Raw genomic sequence first — 23178 nt, forward strand, 5'->3', positions numbered from 1 at the left:
GATTTCTGCTCTACTTTCTCTCCCTGCTTGTGTGTGTGTGTGTGTGTGTGTGTGTGTGTGTGTGTTCTCTGGCTCTGAAGATAACAGCAGTGAAGAACGCCGCCTCCAGACCGACGCAAATCGAATCCCAGCGAACGGAAAAGTGGGAAAACGTGGGACTGAGCGCCAGCAGAGTCTGACACATTCACACATGGTGACTATTAAAAAACAGGTCGCTGTGGTGTCTGGTTTATGACAGGTCTGCTCATGGCAGCCAAAACCACATGAAAACAAAGATGGTTTTTGCTTTTAACATATTTAGTTTTCTTTACTTTCTCAGTTTAACCAGAATAAGAACGAGGATTTGATAATGAGATAACAAAATGCTTAAGAGACGGCCTGCCCCCCCTTCAGCTGCCCGTTTTCCTCTTTAATCTCCATCATGTTGAACACACGACCAGTTATGCTAATGCAGCCCTTATTTAAAGCATTAATTAGCAAATGTTTCTATGTCAACAAGCTTCTCATAACACATGACTGCTGTAAACTGCACTGGTCTGAACTCTGTATAAACAGTCAACATCATTTCACCTCATTCATATGCAGATTTATGCATCTTAGCGTTTCGACACATAATGAGATGATGGAGCTCACAGAGAGAGTACGGCAGGCGGGCAGAGAGGCAGCTGTCCGCTTATACAGGAAGTAGAGCCGCCTACAGGTGAGACACAGGTGACATCACTGATGGAGGCGTGGCCAGAGGCATCACAGTGACACCTGTAGCCTATGACCTGTTACCACACACACAAGAAACCAGTGGAGGAAGAAGTACTCAGATCATTTACTTACTACGTAGTAAAACCACTATGTAAAAATACTCTGTTCCAAGTAAAATACTTTGTATTTGTAATGTAGTAAAAGTACAATTAAAGTAAAAGTACTGGCTGGGCATAATATATCATGACTGAAGTATTAACATACAAGCAGCATTTTAATGTTACAGCTGGTGGAGCTACTTTAACTACTTCAGTGGAGAACTTTTCTTTAAGATGAATCTTTACTTGAGATGTTTGATGCAACCAACCAGGTTAAATCCACACCGGGCTAACAAGAGAAACAAAGGACTGAAATCACACTGAAGTGTGTGTGTGTGTGTGTGTCTGTGTGTGTCTGTGTGTGTCTCCGGGTTAGCCAGTCAACCAACCTTAAAATGCCTTCATATAGAATCACACGCTGTGCTAAACACACACACACACACACACACTCATTGCTAGCTAGCTGGTAGCTGCGAGAAATGTCTCTTGGCAGCTCTGCTACACACACACACACACACACAAACACACACACACACACACACACACACACACACAAAGCAAAGAATGGAATATTCCAGTAATTTTTCACATAGAAATAATAAAGTTCAGTGCCAGTTATTAGCACCTAAACACACATCCACACTCACAAAAATGCTGTTTTAAATAAACAATGTGAATTTTACACAAACGAAGACTCTAAAAGTGTTGGATTTACAAAACTGACACTTTCCTCACAGCCAATCTTCCACTCCACAGTGCTGCAGTTAATCTGCTGGTCCAGTTTATTCAGAAACATCTGAGACAACGAGGCCGGGGAAACCAAAGTGAGTCCTTTATCGCCTGCTCGCAGCTGGGAGTGCTCGCAAACACTTTAATCAGTGTAAACTGTTTAGCGGACGGAGAGTTCAAGTCCTGTTGGAGATTCCTCTGGAGGGAGACAGACGGAGACGGAGCCGTGGACCAGACTTCACCCACAAAAATGAAAATATTTCTGAATCTCGTTTTAGCTCGGACAGAGTTAATATTCAGCAGATAGTAAAACAAGTAGTGGTGGGATTTAACTGTGAGGAAATGTGTCACAAATAATATAAGAATATAAGAATATAAATAAATGAGCCGATGAGGATACTGTGATTGGGATTGTTTGATTAGTGGAGAAGTGGAGCGGCTCATTTCAGTGGTTTAAAAGGCCGGTCACCACAATCAGCACAAACAAGTCAGAGGTACAAGACGCAACATGTTGAGGAGGGAAGTTAACCACAACCCCCCCCCTCCTCTGAGAGCGGCTGACAGCAGGATGAAGGTGACGGCTGAGCTTCACAGAGCCCGCTGGATACATTCAGATCTTTTTTAGCTAAATCTTGTATCAGTTTGGCAGCCATATTGCAGAGTTTTGTGCCCGATTGCATCAACAAAGAAAACTCTGGATGGAGTCTTTTCCACAGCAGAGGCAGCTGAGGCTCATGGGTAATGTAGTATTTAGTGCGAGTTCACATAGAAAAAGTGAGAGGAAAATGTGATCTGTCAGAGAGGAAGATGATGGCCAAAACATAAACAGTGTCCTCCACAGTATGCTTCAATTCACCTGCTGACAATAAATCAAAACACTGCTGGTTCTTTAGTTAAATGATCATCTCCTCTAATAAAGAGGAAGAAACTATAAAATACATACAATACACAAGCCTGGAAGACAACCAGACCCGACCTAGAATTATGAATCTACAACTCAATAGAATCTGATTCATACAATAGAGACTACAATGTAAAACAGTGCACAGACCAGAACCATCAGATCTGACTGACTGTTTCGTCTCCGACAGTCAGGAAGGAGCATGAACCTGACGACTGAGTAAATCCACCAGACAGCACTCTGCACCACTGCTCAGTAACCACCGGAGCTCTGCAGGTAGACGACCTCGCGAATCCTGCGAAAAGGCCAACTGTCACGTGTTCTTGTACCAAAACAAACATGGACGCCAACCAGCAGCTTGTTCATATGCAGCGACATTTGTGCTGAAAAGGCCAAAAAAGGAGGGAAAAAAGCAGCGAGTTTGGTGAGATCCTGGACGGAGAGGCATGCAGGACCGCAGAGCCCACAGAGGGAACTGGAGCTGAGAGAACTTACTTCAAGATGTCGCAAATATCAAACAACAACTGGCAGCTACTGGATCTCAAGACTTCAGACTCTTTACATAGCTCCCACTTTATCTACCCACTGTCAACACCAGCTGACCCAGACTGGAACAGACCAGGTCCAACTTGGTCCCATCAGCCGTCACGCCCAAATCAGATTCATCATCATCATCATCATCAATACAGTCCTACTGTGTGTATCTTTGAGTTGACACAAACCCGTTGGGTACATTTCCTTCCTCATTAAACATCTGCAAAGCTGGTTTTAATTCCTGCATTGTTTACATGCGTGTTTGCGAGCTTGCAGTCTTCTTCTTCACTGTTGATCAGTGTAATAACATGAAACCAGCAGTACGACCCGATAAACACGTTGCTCTAGAGCACTACTAGTGGTCAGAGACTCCACAGGCTGCCTTTAATAACCCTGATATCAGAATCCTTCAGATGTTAGCAGAGACGCTCTTTGTTTCAGGAAAGGCGGGGCGGGAAACCCTGATCTGGGTCACACAAAGATAATTAATCTTTAATATTAATTAAAGATCAGGTTTGCTTTTTAATTAAAGTGAAGCTGTTGGAGCCTGTGGGACGAGACCTTGTTCCTACAGTTGCACTTGTGATTTAAATATAACACATTAAAATACTTGTGAAGAGGAGGGTACTCCTGTAAATGCTGTGCTTGACAGTTTGTGATACTTGGTGTTACAGACCCACATTGTTTGGTACCAATAAAGTAGTGGTCCCAGACACAGCCTCTAGACCAGAACCTGGAATAAAACTACAAACTATGACGAATTGGACAGATTCTTCAACTACAATCTAATACAACAATCAGACCAGAATGTGGTCTGAGATTAAAGATCAGGTTTGCTTTTTAATTAAAGTGAAGCTGATGGAGCCTGTGGAAAAGACTGTTCACACAGTTACACTTTAATAATACTAATGAATACAAACTCAGCCTCCGAGTGTATGACAATGTATATGGCATACTCTGCGTTTTTTGACACTTACAGACACATTTTGTTCTGTATCTAAAACGTATTGAGGTCCGAGACGCAGCCCCTGGACCAGAACCTGGAGCAAGACTAGAACAAAAGTGGAATCAGGTGCAGAATCAAAACCAGGAACTGTGACAGGGTTGGAGAAACAGTCAGACCAGCATGTGGACTAAAACAACACAGCAAGTCAAACCTGGAACCAGTGTGTGTGTGTGTGTGTGTGTGTGTGTCTTCCCCACATTGTCAACATTCCTTTCCCCAGTCAACACTTCCTCCCTTGTTATTACCCACAAACCACCTGGCCCCCTGTCACCTGGATACCTGAGTGAGTGTGTGTGTGTGTGTGTGTGTGTACTGTAACTGAGCAGCGCTTCACTAACGACCTTCATCTATAATACAAGACGTTACACACACACACACACATACACACACACACACACACTCACTCACTCTCTCGGGCTACTTCATAATCTGTTGATAAGCTCCTCTCTCGCTCTCTTCACTGATCTCTCTACCTCTCTCGCTCTCCTAGCAAGACAATAAAACAAAGCCTCTCTCTCTCTCTCTCTCTCTCTCTCAGTGTTTCTCTATGGGACTCACTCACTCAGTAGGTGTGTGTTGTACTTGCTGGTGTAGTAGTAAACGTCTTCGTAGCCTTCCTGGTAATCGTCATCCGCTCGGTACCTCCTCCCTCGCCTCCTCCTGCCCAGCAGGCGCAGCAGTGCCAGGAACCGCTCCATCACCCCCACCACCACACAAGGTCTGAACTGGGCCGGGCCGAGCCGGGCCAAACTGGGGCCAGGCTAAGCTATGAGCTCACAACAAGGCTAATAACGACGAGAGCTAACGGAAAGCGCTATTCCACAAAGAGAGAGAGAGTGAGATCAGGTTTCCTCCTCGCCTCTGCACACACACGACACACACCTCTGGATGTCACACACACACACATGCATGCACACACACATTTGCTAGCTTGTAACACACACACACACACACTCACACACTCACTCACATGCTCTTTGTATTCTCTGCTCTATCTGCAGCCTCCCTCTCCTCCTCTGTTCCCGTCTTCTTTCGGCTGTTGGTGCATCTAGCCGGGCTCAGCCAATCACAGGGCTCGCAGCTCTCACTCACACACACACACACACACACACACAGTTGCTCGCTCGCTGCTCTCGCCCTCTAACACACCACTCCTCCATCTCAGCACTCATTGTGTGTGAATGTGTGTGTGTGTGCACGCTGTAAATGTGCACTTGAAGAGTCAGCAGAGAGAAGAGACAAGCTTTGTTTCCTTCATTGGCTCCTTCCATCCTTTGTTGCATCCTTTGTTATTTTTCCTTCCTTCCTTCCTTCCTTCCTTTGTTCCACTGCCTCCTCCCTCCCTTCCTTCCTCCCTTCCTTCCTTCCTTTCTATATCCATATTTTCTGTGCTTCCTCTCCTGCCTCCTCCTCCTCCTCGTTCACTCACTCTTCATTCCAGTGAGGGGGAGGGGAGCTCTTCAGGCATGGAATCTGTGAATGTGTGAATTCCAGAGTGGTCTGTAATTGAACAGTGGGAGGGAGGAGAGGAAACAAGGAGAGGAGGATGAAAGGAGAGGAGAGGAGAGTAGAGGAATCTAGAAAAGAAGAGGACACAAGGAGAAGAGACAGAGGAGGGGAGGGAACAGCGGCAGGAAACAAGGAGAGGAGGATGAAAGGAAATGTGAGGAAATAAACTAGAAAAGGAGAAAAACTGGGATGAGAGGACAGGAGGTGACACTAAGGGTGCGTTTCATTCAACTAACTCTACTTCCTCTCCTGGGTGACGAGGACTCACAGGTGTGTCCTGAGCCTTCGACATCCCCACAGTCAGAATCTGTTCAGTGATTGGTCAGCTGATCTGATGCGACAGCAAAAGGAACGTCAACATTAAAGTGTGACTTCCACACCAGATCATTCACTCACACATGTTTATAACAACAGATAAGCTGAGTGTGTGGTTACGTTTAGTAAACAGTGCCCTTTCCACTAACCTCCTGATAGGTGACACCAACACCTGTAACCATGGTAACTGTACACAACAAAGGTGGCGACAGCTGTAGCCTGAGAATGCTTAGAAGACAAACTAGCAATAATCTAATTATTAAAATGGGACTAAAACTAATAAACATTTCTGTTAGAAGACTAAAACTCACCACTTCTCTGCCGATACCTATCCTTATAGCGGCATGCATATTAAATATGTATCTTGCTACTTAATCCACGTACCACAGGTCCTGGTTCAAAACTATTACGTTTATAAGCTTTAATTATTGATGAGATCTGATGTGAATGAACGTTGAACTGGCAGAATGTGACAGCTGGAGAGAAGACGTCTCACTCTGATGGACTTGTGGAAACTACAGAAACTCAGTACTCAGCACTATTTACTGTTTATATGGTCAGAGGTAATCTGGTCTTGGACCATAATGTCCCTGGTTGGAGTCCAGTGTCATTCCTGACGCTGATGGGGGGAATAAAGATTCTAGAAGAGGTAAACAAATGGCCCAAACAAACAACATATGTGTATAAATACTGAATATAAGACAGCACACATAATGAATTGTTACACAGGGGGGTCTTTCTGGACCCAGTAAACTGCTGACCCAACCAACAGGTCCACTCGGTGAATGATGGGCTAGCACAGTAATTTGGCTCTATAAGAGCCCCATGAGTATCTGCCCATGTGGGCTGTTAATGAGGCCTTGGAGAGCTACAAGTCAGTCCCATGTGGTGCAATAATCTCCAGCCCCTGAAAGACCCCCAAGTCTAATCACTGTGTCCAATTAATAGACTGTAAAGATTGGGCAAAAGTGGACCACAACAGTCAGTAATCGCCTCATGTGACGGACGAAAGCTGCCTCCTGTTTTTGAATTTGTTAGTCATAAAACATCAATCTGAAATTGGTGATGACATCAGTTTTGGGAGGGGGGGGTAACATTTCAAGTTGTGTTCAACCCCCTACAGGATGGACGTGGAAGTGTGTGTTGTAATTAAACCTTTAAGAGCAAAACCAGGGTCCCAGTAGGATATCTGTTGGTTAGAGACTGAAGACAACAGCACCAGTCGTTTCAGAAAATAACAAAAAACAACAATCATTTAAAGCGCCCTGTAGTCTCCGGACTAATTATGACTCTTGTCTTTCGGGGGGGTTAAGAAGGCAGTAGTTTGACAATATGATAGAGCGCTAAAGTCCACAGACGGAGGAGGCTGTGGTGGATTTATGGATCAACTAAACGTGGGACTTTCCTACTTTCTTTTGGTACATTGCTCCCTAACCTTAACCACATCTTTATTATTGTTACTGAGACGAAGAAGGTCCCCGAACTTTAACCAAATAGTAAAATTAAATTTGTTAAATTCGGAGGATGGGTTGGTTGGTTACTCTGCTTTCCCACATTGTGTATGTTCTGTATTTCCCCTTTCTTTCCATTTAAGTTGCCTGAGGCTGAGGCTCCACTGGCAGCCCATCCAAGAAGGTCCCACATGGACATGTTGGCTGAAGAAATGAGATATAGGCTGTCTGGGGAGAGCAGGCTGTGATCAGAACATCATAATGATGCACACAGGAAGATGAATAACCCGGTTACTGTATGTTTCATCCCAGATATAATCAAAGGCACCATAAAGCTAGAAACAGGGTCAATCGGTTGGGCTTTTAGAACAGTAAAAAGACGCACTACTCGCCAGCGTTTTAAATATCAAACCGGTACAGAAGCCGTCTGGTTGGGTTCAAACTGGTGCGTTTTGTCCGTTTATTGCAGTTCATTTGGTTTAAAAGCTGTTCAAACAACTTGGCTGGTTTGTGGTCTGACAGCAACAGACAGACCAGCCACAGGATTCTTGTGATTTTAGAATGATTTCAAAACCTAAACTACTACTGAAACCCATCTGCTGGTAGTAAACTGTAAAGGAAACCTGTGTAAGCGATGGATACAGCTGTTGTTTGTTAACCATGGTAACACAGATGTGCGTCAGCTGCTGAGTGAAGGGACTTTCCCATATTGCCTGTCATTACCTGTCATTCTGTGTAACTTTATCACTTTTAAATAGCCTCTATGTTTTACAGCTCTTGGTTTGTTTGTAAAAGCATGAACATGAACCGGACTACAACTAAAAGGCAACAACAGATCATTTTTTCTTCTTGGTCCGGACCAAATGAACCAAGCTACAGGTGTGAAAGAGGCAAAATAAACCATCGTTCAGACTCCAGGAAACAGGCCGCCATTCATTTATTTCCTGTTAAATAATCAATTAAACAGCTAATCCCTCATTCATGTAATCACTGTTATTAGATATATGTGTGTGTGTGTGTGTGTGTGTGTGTGTGTGTGTCTGTCAGCACTTTTCCGTCTGTCGTGCAGCAAGGCATCGTGGGATACAAGAGCTGTCAGGACATGACAGGGGTCAGAGGTCAACACACACACACAACAAACATAGCTTCCGACTGTCACTGTACACCCTGCAGGCCAGCTGTCAATCACTGTGTCTGTCAGTTTCAGAGGTCAAAGGTCAGAGTTCAGAGAGGTTTACTGTGTGTGTTTCCTGTATGTTCTTGGTTTAATCTCACCTTCAGGTGTGTGTGTGTGTGTGTGTGTGTGTGTGTCTGTGTGTGTGTGTGTGTGTGTGTGTGTGTGTGTGTGTGTGTGTGTGTGTGTGTGTGTTGAACCAGTTTACTGCCAGTGTCCTCCACTGTGGGAAGTCAAACAGACGTGTGTGTGTGTGTGTGTGTGTGTGTTTGAACAGGTGAGCAGCTTGAAGAGAAAATCTCAACCCTTCATAACAGGAGCCTTACACAGCACATCACCGTCCCAGAGAAGCGCCTGAGCCTGAAGACGACATCAGAGACAACACTGGTCACTGGTCAAAGACAGACTGCAGCTCCAATCAACGCCCAACAAAACCAGCTCTCTGTGAAGGTGATTATCACCTCGGACAGGTGCTTCACAGTGCTCTCAGTGCTCCGCACACACAAGTGTTCAACAACAGGAAACGCATCATTTTACTGCGAAGACAGACTTATGGTCAGGCTGTGCTGTGGAACGATTTCATCTTTACTATAATACAAGCGCCTGGCTACAGCTGCAATACTGATCATTATTTTAATCTGTGCCATTTAGCTGTTGGTATTGTCTTTAACTACACGTATGTGCATGTTTTTGTTACTGTGGTTTTACTCCTATGTTTTTAACCAAAAGTGTGTCTATAGAAATATACAGAATCAGCCAGAACAATATAGATCATTTAGAAACAGTGTCTAAATTACACAGTGGATTCATTTCAACTGTAAAATGTCAGTTTGTGTCTTGGTCATGATTAAAAAGATTCTTTATTTATATTATGTGTTTATGTTTTAAAAAAATTACTATTGACCAATATATCGTTTATGGCTGCAACTATAGATCATTTTAATTATCAATTAATCTGCTGATTATTTTCTCAATTCATTGTTTAATCAATGAAGTATCAGAAAATACAGAACAATGCCCATCATAGATTCCTGGAGCCAAAGTCTTCAAATCCCCCCAAATATGAAATTCACAATGATAAGAAACAGAGTAAGACAGCAAATCCTCACATTAGAGAGGCTGGAAACAGGTCATGTGATTAAAAAATAACTTCTAATCGATGATGAAAATAGTTGCAGATTCATTTTTGAACTCCAAAATATCAATATCAAGGCTATTGACTAATATATCAATACATTCAATTGTTTTTGTTGATAATTTAATGAAATCAAAATGAAAATAGTGGACAAAATATTGGAAACACGTTTGAGTCTTAGTGCTAGGAGTACATTATTTGTTGTGGTTCACTTTTGAGCAAAGCGACTTACATTGTATTTCTAAAATTCACACACATCCGAGTGATGTGGGGCTCGAGGACACTTTAACATGTGTGCAGGGGGAGCAAAACCAAGCCTTCGATCAATGGCCGGCCTTCTGAGCCGCCCTCTCGCATCAGGACGCATTATTTCTGAGAGAATCTCACATGATTCATGATTCCCACTTCATCCGCACGGTAAAGTTAGATTAGCTTCGGTGTTAGCTCAGGACAGTGAGGGGAGGAGTCATCACATTAGTCATGACTCCACCTCCCTCACCTGACAGACATCCCTGAGGGCTTCAACACCCCATGAGCACGCCTCACCGATGCAGAGACAGAACTGACAGCCGGGCAGATGGTCGAGTCACATTCACTGACACAGGCAGAAAGAGAAAGAGAGAGAGAAGAGAGAGTGTTTTGCTGCTAAAAATGACAAGCGCAGGTTCATTTGCATATCGCTCTCAAGCCTCTGCAGCTCTGTAACACGATTGGACGCCTCCTCAGTATGTGTGAGTGTGTGTATATAATCTGATTCTCCACACCTCACACACACACACACACACACACACACACACACACACAGTTTATCCTCTCACTCCCCCTGCTGGTCGCTCTGAGGAACTGCAGCCTTCAAAGACGTCAGCTGCATTCAGAACTTTGAAGAGAAAACCACAAATTTTAGGCGCTTCAGAGGTCCGAGTCCTGCTAAGAACTACCCATAATTCACTGGAGCAGACAGGCAGACAGACAGTGATTGATGAAGCCTGAGGGAGAGCGAGACAGACAGAGAGACCTAGAAACAAACAGAACAAAAGAAAGAGAGAAGAGTGAATCTATGGTCTTAATGGACTGCTGAGTGACTGACCTTGATTTCTAATGGACACACACACACACACACACACACACACACACACACACACTGCATTGACTTCCATTCATTCCCTGAAGGCTCGGCTCAACCTGAACCTAAACCCAAGAGAGAGGAAGGACAAACAGCTGGACAACAACAATTGCACTGAAGACAAACTCGAGGACACAAATGTGTCCTAAAAATAGACGTCTCCAGTAGGCTGGTTTAGGGTCCACACACACAAACGGGTCAGTTAAAAACAGTCGTCGGGTTTCTGCAGGGTTCACCAGGTTAAATTGAAGAATTTTAAGACATTTTTAATACCACGTAAAATGCACATTAAAGGTGAAGAAAATATTGAAAACGTCCATCACAGAGCTCACGTCTGCAAACCAACAGTCCAAAACTCAAATATATTCAGTTTACAACGATGTAAAACAGAGAAAAGCAGCAAATCCTCATAATTAAGAGGATAAACAATGAGTTGATTATTAAAATTGTTTGCCAATAAATTTACTGTCATTCAACTAATCACTTAAAGACTTCTTCACATTAGCCGTAGCAGCTAATGTAGCCTGCAGCAGCTACAGAGGTCCGGTCAGCGCCCTTCTTCAGCCGGCGCTGACTCAAGTGACATCACTTGTGGACATATCAGACTTCACACAGCTAAAACAGACATGTATGCAGCAGAACTCCCCAACACTCGATGGAGTTCCCCTTTAATAGTTTCAGCTCGACTCCATTTTGTTTAAAGCTCTTTGACACAGTTGAGTGGAGCAGAAAACATTTCCAAAGCGGGAGCTGCTGGTTGTTGCTCTGACACATCAGAGGACGTTCGCACACAGTGGAAACTTTCTCCTCCACAGAGTCTCAGCGTCCAGCAGCAGCATGAACAATGATGTAGAATTTACATTGACTGGCATCCTGTTGCTTCCCTTTGACTCCACATGTGTGAAAATGTTGTTTAAAGACGACTTTGAGTCTCTCAGCCGAGCAGCTGCAACGTGCTGCTAAAACTGGTTCCAACACTGCCTCTTCTACATTACTCAACCTCAGAGAGAAAAAGAGTTATCTTAAGGATGCAGCTGGCACACACACACACACACACACACACACACGTCTGTGAGCTTCTTAAGGACAATAATGGATAAAACAGACCATAGAAACTAGTGGAAATACTCTCTGCAGAGTTCAGAGTCAGACCAACTGCTGGACTGTTGGAGACACACTGAGACATAATGTGTGTGTGTGAGTGTATTAATAAGTGTTAGTGTGTCCATGCTGGGCTTATCCAAGTAGAAAATGAGTGTATGTGTTTGATGCCAGCAGCTTGGCTGTCCACCTGGACGCCGCCCAGGGCTGTGTGTGTGTGTGTGTGTGAGCGTGTATTCCTCATGTTGTGGGGACATAAATCTGTTATCTGTTTACACAGTCACATTGTGGGGACTCGCCTTCCTTTTGGGGACAAGTCCCCATAACATAAATCATTACATTTTGGGCTGAAGACTTGGTTTAAGGTTAGGAAAGTAGTGGTTATGGTTAGGGTAAGTATCCATGAAATTAATGGAAGTCAATGTGATGTCCTCTGAAGTGATGGAAACATGACTGTGTGTGCGTGTGTGTGTGTGTGTGTGTGTGAAGGATAGTAAAAGCAGATCCTGATCCTGAGTCTGTGTCCTGTTGCAAGATTCAAGGTAAATTCAGTTTTTAGAGACAGTCCAGCAGGGCAACAACACCAACAGTCAGACACTCAGACAAAAGAAAAAGCAGCATTTTGTCTAAAAGACTGATTTGAAAGAGAAAACTAATCAAAATGCACTAAAACTCTACATGTGCACACGACTAGACTAAACTATGGAAAACAAAGACTTCACTCCTGGGGAGACACAGGGTGATTCACAGGACAGCAAAGAATATTAGCTAGGGCTGCAATTAATCGATTAATCTGTTGATCAGTTTTCAGAATCAGTTAATTACAAAGTAGGTTTTCATATAAAAAGGAATTTGTCTTTGTGTGTTTTGGTGCAAAATAAACACAGTAAGAGAAAAGGAAACAAGTACTGCAAAAGTAAAGAATCGGGAATATAAAATAAAATGTGAAATATATCTGTTTTAGGCCTGCGGTCAGAAGGAAACTCTTCGAGTGGTTTACTTGAATGCAGGACTTTTACTTGTAATGAGTATTTACACTGTAGTATTACTACGTTTACTTAAGTAAAAGATCTGAGTACTGAAACCACAGGAGTGGAGGCTGTTACAGCAACACATAGCCATGTAATATGCAGCTGTCCACATACTTTTGGCCGTGTACTGATACAATATTTACACAACACACACACACACACACTTAAAACACATGCATTTAAATGGATAAAGTCAGAGTGAAATACACAATGCCGCACGCACACACACACACACAGTCAGCAGTTTGTTCCACGCAGTAATGATGAGAGAGAGACAGAGAGAGAGAGAGCGACAGAGAGAGAGAGAGAGAGAGACAGAGAGAGAGAGAGAGAGACAGAGAGAGAGCGACAGAGAGAGAGCGACAGAGAGAGAGAGAGCGACAGAGAGAGACAGAGAGAGAGACAGACAGAGGGAGAGAGAGACAGAGAGCGACAGAGAGAGAGAGCAACAGAGAGAGAGCGACAGAGAGAGAGAGACAGAGAGAGAGAGAGACAGAGAGAGAGAGAGAGAGAGAGAGAGAGAGAGAGAGTCTCTTGGTAAAATGTGTCAGAGACGATAGGGATAATACATTAAGCTGGATGTACACACACACACACACACACACACACACACACACACACACACACACACACACACACACACACACACACACAGAGTCAGGTCTGCTTCAGTAATCCTGAGGACAAAGATGAGCAGAGTTCTGACATCAGCACCTCTTAAAGGACAGTGTGTGTGTTTCCGTGTGTGTGTTTCCATGTGTGTGTGTTTCAGTGTGTGTGTTTCCATGTGTGTGTGTTTCAGTGTGTGTGTGTGTTTCCATGTGTGTGTGTTTCAGTGTGTGTGTGTGGCAGCAGAAGAGAAAGCAGTTTGTGACGCTGAGTGTTATTGTGTGTGTGTGTGTGTTTTAGTGGGTCTCAGTGTGTCTTAGTGTGTGTGTTTGAGCCATTTTCTCTGCTTCTAAGTCAAAAAGCTTAAAACGGAGGGATGATGTCATGCTGTAACACACACACACACACACACTGCAATCATTATCAAACACACACACACACACACACAGTGATACTGCGTCACCTTCTATTTAAAATTGGGATTTATTTTTTGGTTTTTACTGTATTTTTATTGTAACTGTGACAACACACTTTATTAGGAACACCTGCACAGTCGAATGCAGCTGATCCGACATCAAGTCGACTTTTAAGATGTCCACGAGCTTCAGTTTCTGTTCACTGAGGTGTTAGTTAGTGGTGTTGTTGTACTGGACTACAGTATATCCAGAGGTACAACAGCACCACTAACTGTGAGCTCAGCAATAAACATATAACTGAATTAACACATTTCCATGTCAACAAAAATGATATATTCCATACAAGTAGAATTTATGGCAGAGCAGAGTACAGGTGTCGCTAATAACATGGCCACTGTGTATGTTGAGAAAACGATCTCGCACCAAGGTCCATTTAGAAACTAGATACTTCTCTTTGCTTCACTTTAATGAAGTACTCAGACATTTTACTTAAGTAAAAAATTTTAAAATACTATGCATGTATAACAATGCCTTGTATTTTATATCATTATACGTTTTTAAAATCTGTCAAGTAAGTGCAGCTGTTATGTAGTGAAGTCAAAAGTACAATATCTCCCTCTGAGATGTGGTGGAGGTGAAGTGTAAGTAGCATAAAATTAAAATATCTTGAGTATACGTACAAGTACTTCAGAATTGTACTTAAGTACAGCACTTGAGTAAATGTACTTACTTTCTACCACTGCTTTAATGGCCATGTGACCACAGTCTAATGAATTTTTTTCAGCATTTCTAGAGCTGAAATATGATTGAATAATCATTATTTTCATTATCTGATTATTTCTTTGATTAATCGATTAATTGTTTACTCTATCAAATATCAAACGATAGTAATCACAACTTCCCAGAGTCCAAAGTGACATCTTCAGAAGTCTTGCTTTGTCCGACTGACAGTCCAAAACCCAAAGATATTCAGTTTACTGAGATATTAAACAGAGAAAAGCTAGAATTTGTTGCTTGAAAAATGATGTCGACCGACTAATTGATTAATCGAATAATTGTGTCAGCTCCACATGGCTGTGCACACAAACAACATTCCCAAACTAACAGTGTGGAAAACTGACAGACTAAAGGACTAACCATCTAATTTACAAAAACACTGACAAACCATCCAATGAAGAAGTGAGCCTATCCACTCTCTCCTCAGGAAACAGGCTGCAGGCGTCACTTTCTGACACTGTCTGGATGAGTTCTGAGTCGTGTTTGTGAGGACATCTGTGAGAAGGACACTGCTGTCAAGCAGCAGACAGCAGAGGTCTTGGCCACAGCTCAGGGTTTCACTGTGGCCTGAAGGCAGACAGGTGCTGGTCCCTTCTGGACTTGCCAGGTAAGAAATCAGGGTCATGAACCTGACGCAGTCGTCATCAGCGTGCTGTAAAATCACTGCCTGTGTTGTCTGCGTCGTCCTCAACAGGTTTCGAAAAGGAGCACTTTGAAGCCTGGAGCCTGGAAGCATTAGTTAGCCAGAAAATGTACATTTATTTAATATTTGAAATAGGTTTGGGTGGAGCCGAGCATGTGCGGTATCTGTCCATCACGGTAAATGTACCTACAAACAATACATTTTCAAAATGGAATACATAAAATGAGCTACTGTGAGGCAAACTCTTGGGAAAATAAGACTAATTAACTGTTTCTGTTGAAGATTTATTCCTCGTCCTTTAAGAGATCATGAGCTGGAGCCCACCAAGACACGGAGCAGTACATGATATTTGGCTGTACAAATACACTGGACACATGTTACTACAGTACTATACAGACGTACTCTGTGTCTCTTATGGTTTGTCTATCTATTATTTACCTGTTATCTATTTTTACTCCCCTGCCTTTGGTTGTCTGGCGTTTCCTTTCTTGTACAGCTGTTTTCCATGTTTTACAGTCTACCTAACATTTGAATATATTGTTATTTTTCCAGCATCCCACTGTGAAGCACTGTGGCCACAGTTTAGCAGGAAGCTGTACACTTGAGGATTATATTATTATCTCTCCATGAGCACCACAGACAGGTTTACACGCCACACTAAATCAGCACTGTTATATGTTTTATAACAGCCCCCGACTGAAGCTGGTTGGATTAGAAAACATTTAACATCCTCCCACTAATACTGGACTATACTGGGTGAGCTGGACGATGCTGCAGGGTTATGTTACAAATCATGTTTTTAACCAAAGGCTGAAGGGGAGACAGTCGAGCTGAAACATTAAGTCAATCAACAGAAAAGTGATTGTCAACCATTTGGATAATTGACTAATCATTTCATTTGTTTAATCAAGCAAAAAAAAAAAAAAACATTTGTTGGTTCCAGCTTCTCAGAGGTGAGAGTTTGCTTTTCTTATGTTGTATAATCCTGTAAACTGAATATCTTTAGTCGGCTGAACAAAACAAGACATTCTCAGAACTATGAGCATTTTTTGACATTTCATAGAGTAAACGATTCATCATCTTTTTCATTAGTTGGAAAAAGATAAACAGATTGATCGATAATGAAAATAATCATTTGTTGGACAGTCAGTCAATCTGTTGGTCCAAGACAGTCCTGGCAGTGAAATTTGGACATTACATGAATCCTACTGACATTGATACTAAAATAATAACATTAAGTATGTAAGCATAATAACACTAAGAATTAAGAATGATTAAAATTAGCAAGACAATAAATACTTGCATGCTCTGCTGAAACACAGGCGGGACTGTGAGAAATAATGTGGGCAGGGCTGCTGGAGCTAATGTGGCTAGCAGGCTAACAAAGCCTTCCACACGTGGATAATTATTAATTTTATCAAACACTTTGTTGTTGTTGCTCCCTCTGTCTCTGTCCTTGCCATACAGCATCCTGCTACTCTGATGCCTGTTATCTTTTATCATGCAGTTACATTAGCAAGGACAACGACACACTCTTTCTCTCAAATTAACTGGCCGTTGGAGAATTCAGCTGAATTCAATAAACTTTATTCATCCCTAGCGGGGCAATTAATCCTTTAACACCTACCCCCCATTTGGGTTTTGACCTACCAAAATGAAAACAAATGGGCTTTTTGGTGCCTTATGATGGATTTGGACATTCAGTAATCAAGCATTTATTTCATGTTGGTCTGCCAGACTGCTTTGAAGAAATAACTATTTTTAGTACGAGGAGTCCATGAAGGTTCACCATAGTGCTAGCATCCGGTGGGTACTTAAAGGTTAATTCTCACATTTTTAAGCTCTCAACTCTCTGAACTTTAGACTGCAGCTACAAGCCGCCACAGAATGAGGAAGCATTCACGTCAATTTGTCTCGCCATGGAAAAGTCATTGGAAATGTTGCTGCTTCCAGTAAATCCTTAGTGAAAAAACAAAATAGGAGCTCATATGCAAGAGTTCTAAAGGGCTAAAAGCAGCCACGTCTCTCATTTACCTTTATGTGGAGAATGTGTCCTCAGTGCAGTTTGTAGTGTTCAAACCTTGTAAATGAGAGCTAAAAATGGTCTGTTGAATCTGACACCACATGTAAAAGGAGAATAACTACCCCTAGTGCAGTTCTGTTCAGTTATCTGCATCTTATTTTCTCTTATTGCCATATAGATTCACATTTTTAGAAGGTAGATTTAGTAAATGTCTCTCACAGGAGACTGACTGTCCCACACCTGTGCACACAGAATGGGCGGAGCATTAAGATCAATGTTGTACGAATTGTTGAAAACACTCTTGACGAGGTCCAGAGGGACCGAAACGTTAGTGTAAAAAAAATGTAATCATTGATGCAAAAGCTTCAAATGTGAAATTGATTAAATATTTGAGAAAATAACGAGTGTTATTTCACTATATCCAAACTACAAACACTATATCTCTTCATGGAGTACACCATATTAGTGCTGCAACTAATGATTATTTTAATTATTTATTAATCTGACAATTATTTAGTTGATTGTCCATAAAATGTCAGGAAATAGCGATAAATGTCAACCACACTTTGATAAAGCCTCAAGTGGCAAAACCCAAAGAAAATCTACAGATTCTACAATGATATAAAACAGAGAAAAGCTCATATCTGAGAAGCTGGATGTTGTGCTTGAAATTAATCAATTATCTAAATGGCGTTGATTAATCAGCTAATCTCTCTGTGCACCAACGCAGTTTGTAATAACTTTTATTTCAAGGATGTAATGTCTAAATCTGCAGCTAACTGGGAAACAAACTGGCATTACTCCACATTGTACTACACCAAAACCACTAAATCTCTACATAGTTTACCACATATAACATTATCATGCAATATGAGGGACTACACCACTAATTAATCCACTACCCAGAATACCACACGAGATTAACATACTACAACACCACACTGTACTGCACCGTGTTAAATCACTGGAGGGGTGTTATGAAAACACTAAGGGGTGCTGCTCTGTGCTGCCACAAACCGTTAGAGTCACAGATTTTACCGGTTGTGGGAGCAGGAGCCGGTGGCCAGCAGCGTTCAGGTCTGACTGTAGAGCGTTAACACCTCACCTGTCAATATTCCGTCAAAACACTGGTTTTTCTCACTTGACCCTCCAGAAACACAGAAGCTGGAGGGTCACAGATTTTACTGTAACACCAGTAAAAACCGGGGCTGCGGGCGGTCGCAGCCCCGGTGAAGGTGCTCGTTACACACACACACACACACACACAAACAAGGGCAGACCCTCGGTTGACCAGCACCAACCGTCGCTCCTCGCTCGGTTTAACCATTAGTTAGCCTGTTAGCAGCCCCGCTAACTTCGCCCCCTCCTTCTCGGCAACCGGTAACCGGTGATCGCTTTAATGATAAACACGTTCGCACACGAGTAGCCTATAACGGAGAATCACCGTAACGTCACTGTAACCTCACCCGTTGCGTCAGATTAACACGAGACAACACACACACACATTCACACGGTATCAGTTACCAACTTTCACTAATTTCAAGACAGTCACCGTCTGCGCGAGCTCTACCGGCGGCGCCAAACCACGCTGCACAGAGATTGCACCGGCGATAATTAGTACACGCGCTCACACACACATGCATACACACATACAGATGGCTGCACACACACACACACACACACACACAGGTATATACTAAAACACACACACAAACACACACACACAGACAGAGGGACACACTCGCCGGTCGGTATGAACCTGAGCGGATCGGTCGAGTCTGGTCTTACCTCCCTCCTGGTCCGGTTGGAGACAGGCCGGGATGTTTTTCTTCCAGCCGGGCATGATGCACCTCAGGGCGGATAGGGAGTCCAGGGCGGCCCGCTAGCAGACACACACCACCAGCAGCGGGAGGAGCAGCAGCAGCGACAGCAACATGGCTAGTTAGCTTTAGCTTAAGCTGCTACACTACACAGGGATCCACCTCCCCTGCACTGTGAGCCTACCTCACTCTACCGCTCTCTCTCTTTTCAACCCCACACAGGCACGCGAACCTCTCTCTCTCTCCCTCTCTCTCTCTCCCCCCTCCCTCTCTCTCTCTCTCTCTCTCTCCTTTTCTTCTCTTTGTCTATGTCGCTCTACCCCCTCCCCCTTCTGTAACTCTACCCCTCCAGCCTCGCTGTGGTCTCTGGAGGAGTGGGAGAGCGAGGTAGAGTAGTGGGCAGAGAGAGAGAGAGAGAGAGGGAGAGGTGACGTGATGACCGTGAAGGAGCCCGCGAGGCAAACGGGGTACCGGTCGACCGTTGGAGCCCGAACCCCGCGACCCTCATGAATCTACCGGATGTGCCGCCGCGGCTCTCCACAGACGGCTCCGCTCAAACTGCCCAGATTGTTGTCGTTAATTTTCGCAGCCATTTAAGCGATTTGCCCGGCAAGCACGCGCTAGCAGTGAGCACGCGCCTCCCGCCTTCATTCATTCATAGCCGAGAGAGGGAGAGAGACAGCGCGAGTACAGAGGAGTCCTCCGGGATCAATAAAACTCCTCCAGCTTCCTAGCAGCCGATACAAGACAAAGACATATGGATGAATCACTTGAAAGTGTTCAAACAATGACACTGAGGCAGAGAAATCCAACACAAACTATAGGAGCTTAGAAATACTAAATATAATCAGAGCTTTGCCTCCTCTGTGACTTAGCAATTTGTACCTAGCTACAGCTAAGCACCTGATTTTCCCAAAACTATAACTGTCCATCAATCTTTCAAAAACGCAGAAGGTCGTACAACAGTTAATGTAGCTCAAAAGGCTTATCCAGGGTCCTCAAAGACTCTTCTAACTGCCTGGACAATATTTTTATACTTTCATACAAAACAAATTAATATCGCAAACACCAAAGACTTCAAGCTGCGGTTGAAAGCTCCGCTAGTAAGTGAGTTAAAGTCTGACATGTTGGGTAATACACTTATTTGCTGTCTTGCAGAGTCAGATGAAAAGATCGATACCGCTAACATATCAGTAAATACGAGCTACAGCCAGCAGCCAATTAGCTTAGCTTAGCTTAAAGACTTGAAGCAGGTGGAAACAGCTAGCCTACCTGCACCTCTAAAGCTAATTAACGAGGAAGAAAGCCGGGGCCGCCAGCTGTTTTACTGCAGCTCTGGTGTCTTATATACTGTATGTTGGAACTGTACACAGTATTTACAGTATTTATGAACCCTTTTTAAATGAGCGATTATATTTCTTCAGGTAGTTCAGATGATCCAATCAGGCCACATGTATGTTATAGGTTAACACTACTGAAAAAGATCAGGAACACAAAACAGAAGTGTATTGCTGCATTAAACAAAAAAATAATAATTTAAAAACCCCTCACTTAGAATTTGATTTACATAACCAATTTTGTTGTGATTATCTGATGATCAGAAATATCAACTTTAGCTCACTGAAATAAGCTAAAATCAAGCGTATTGGGGTGGCATCCAAAGAGCTAACAACGTGAAGTTAGTCAAGTTAATAGTGATGTCTCTTTCCAGACATCATAACATCCTTATTATGAGTAAGATTATGATGATTTATTAAAAACCTATTGTAATGTTGAAATACATTTGTCTTTGAAATCTCCCCTGTCCTGTCCTGACCCCAAGGTTGAGAGAGTCTGCTTTAGAAAGTTGGCAAAAAGTTGTTTTCTGTAATGGGAACACAAAAATATACAAATACAGAGATACAAGTGATGATCACATTATTCTCATACTAACAAAAGACACATTTCAAATTCAGTCAATTAACAATCTGCTGTGTCCTCTGTTACAGTAATGAACCTGCAGACATATTAACCTGGAAACCACACACACACACACACACACACACACACACATACACACAGGTATTTGAAGTCTCCTTCCTGTCTGGACTTGCCTCTGAGGAATTCACCCCACAACTCCACCCAGCTGTGTATTAAAGGGGAATTCTGCCAAATTTCAGCCTTTAATTTTTCGAGTCAAAGTAGAGAACAAAGCAGTGGAGGTGATGCCACACTGACAGTACAGAATAATTAGACAGTAGCTATACGACTGGTAACAGGTAACAGGAACGTGTTCTCTGTGTCAGGCGACCTTTGACCTCTTCCAAAACCAAAAATACAACAGCAAAAGTTTAAGGAATACATTGAACTGTGTTTATCTGCTCTAACATTAGCTGCAAAAGCTAGCATGTCCGGCTAACTGGCTTAATACCTAAAGTAGTAACCAAGCGTTACTTCCAAAGCCAATGAGCACATCATTAACTAATTCTTTTGTGGGGTTACAGGTTATGTGAAAAAACTACAGTGTTAACAACTAGCCCATCCACTGTATCTTCCCACTGTGTGGAAGCTGGTCCTGGATGCTATCAGGGCTTAGGCTAACGTTAGCAGCTCTGTCCTGCTCTTAATTGTATTTGGAGAAGTTTACACTCCTGCACCCCAGCCAACGTTACCCGAGATAGCGCTACGTTAGCGTAAAAACATACTATTTTCAGAAGTATGTTAGCTTAATTAGCTAGCTAACTAGCTGTTGGAGCTGTTAGCGACAGCTGTCATTTCAGTCGGTAAATTCAACAGTCGCTGGCTGGAAAAAAAGAAGCTGCTTTTGTTGACTTCTGTCTGAATGAAATGACCTATTGTTTCAAACATTACTTACTATAACTGAGTGGTAAAGCTGCTGATCATTATCATTGTAAACTGCATATGAAAGTGTGACAGGCCTACAGTAACTTAGCTTAGCTTAGCCAACTGTCAATTAAGGTAAAGAGAAGAAGATATTTTGACATGCCAGAATACAGATTTTTCCTATTCATTCTCTTTACTGGACAAACAGACTGTTAATGTTTTACAGCTGACTGGATCTGATGGTTTGACAATCATAAATGGATAGAACAACAAACTGGATCCAAACCACTGGTTTTAAAACAGCAGATTAATTGTCTGACAACAATAGTGTTTAACTGACAGCCTTCAACATGACGAGCAGCCATCTTTCAGCCCCAGTGGGGCTGTGAGAGGGGTGGAGGAGGTGGTGGAGGAGAAGAAGCAGTGAAGTGGAAGAATGAGTCTCTGCAGGCTACAAGACAAAAAGCAGAGACTGACCTCAATATGGAGAGAGAGAGAGAGAGAGACAAAGACAGAGACAGGGAGACAAGCAGATACAGTCAGAGAGAGAGAGAGAGCGACGTGATGAATCCCTGCAACCGTTTAGACAAAAGTCAAAGCAGTTAATCATTATTATTAATTATTAAATTTGAATGTATTAAGTTATTGTCATTTAACCTTTTACACTCTGATGTACCCACTGGGGGATTAATCTTTATATATTCATGACATGTGGGTGCAGACTGTTGAAACCAACCCAATTTTATTTTAAATTCTAGTTGAGGTGCCAACGTTTCCAAAAACACCAAATATTTCAGACTGAATTTGGGAGAAATGTGTTAAAATGATGCACGAGACATCTGAATAAACATTTGCAGAGTTCTGACCTTGGAAACAAAGGTTGGCAAATCGCTCCACAAGAGCCAATCAATAGGACCTTTTGATCATATCACATGACCTTCATCAGCAGATGGAGTTTGCCCAGTTGTCATGGGAGACTGTAGATGTTCAAATTTTCTGTGCACTTTTGGTTATAAGATTTCACTCAGTGTGTACATCATGTAGCCTCTGCAATAAAGTGTTGGAACAGTGTCATAGAGTGTTTAAATGAAAATCAAGAGTTTAAAAGGTTATAACTTTATTGGTAGAGCACCATTGACAAAATAAAAGTTCAGAGAAGAAACTGACATCACTTACTTGTGACATTCAATACCCTTAAAGTCAGCATGCTAACATGCTCACAGTGACAGTGCTAACATGCTGGTGTTTGACAGGTATAGTGTTA

General features: G+C 42.7%; 1 protein-coding gene across 1 annotated transcript in view; it reads right to left on the bottom strand.

Annotated features, from left to right (window-relative positions):
- Positions 1 to 4662, bottom strand: part of grip1 (glutamate receptor interacting protein 1) — a 30459-nt gene extending 25797 nt beyond the window's left edge. The window contains exon 1 of the mRNA XM_070928767.1: positions 4527 to 4662. Coding sequence (XP_070784868.1) covers positions 4527 to 4662 — 136 coding nt within the window. The remainder of the gene's footprint in view (positions 1 to 4526) is intronic.
- Positions 4663 to 23178: the final 18516 nt, after the last annotated feature.

This window comes from Enoplosus armatus, chromosome 22 (assembly GCF_043641665.1).
Source record: "Enoplosus armatus isolate fEnoArm2 chromosome 22, fEnoArm2.hap1, whole genome shotgun sequence".
Lineage (NCBI taxonomy): Eukaryota > Metazoa > Chordata > Actinopteri > Centrarchiformes > Enoplosidae > Enoplosus > Enoplosus armatus.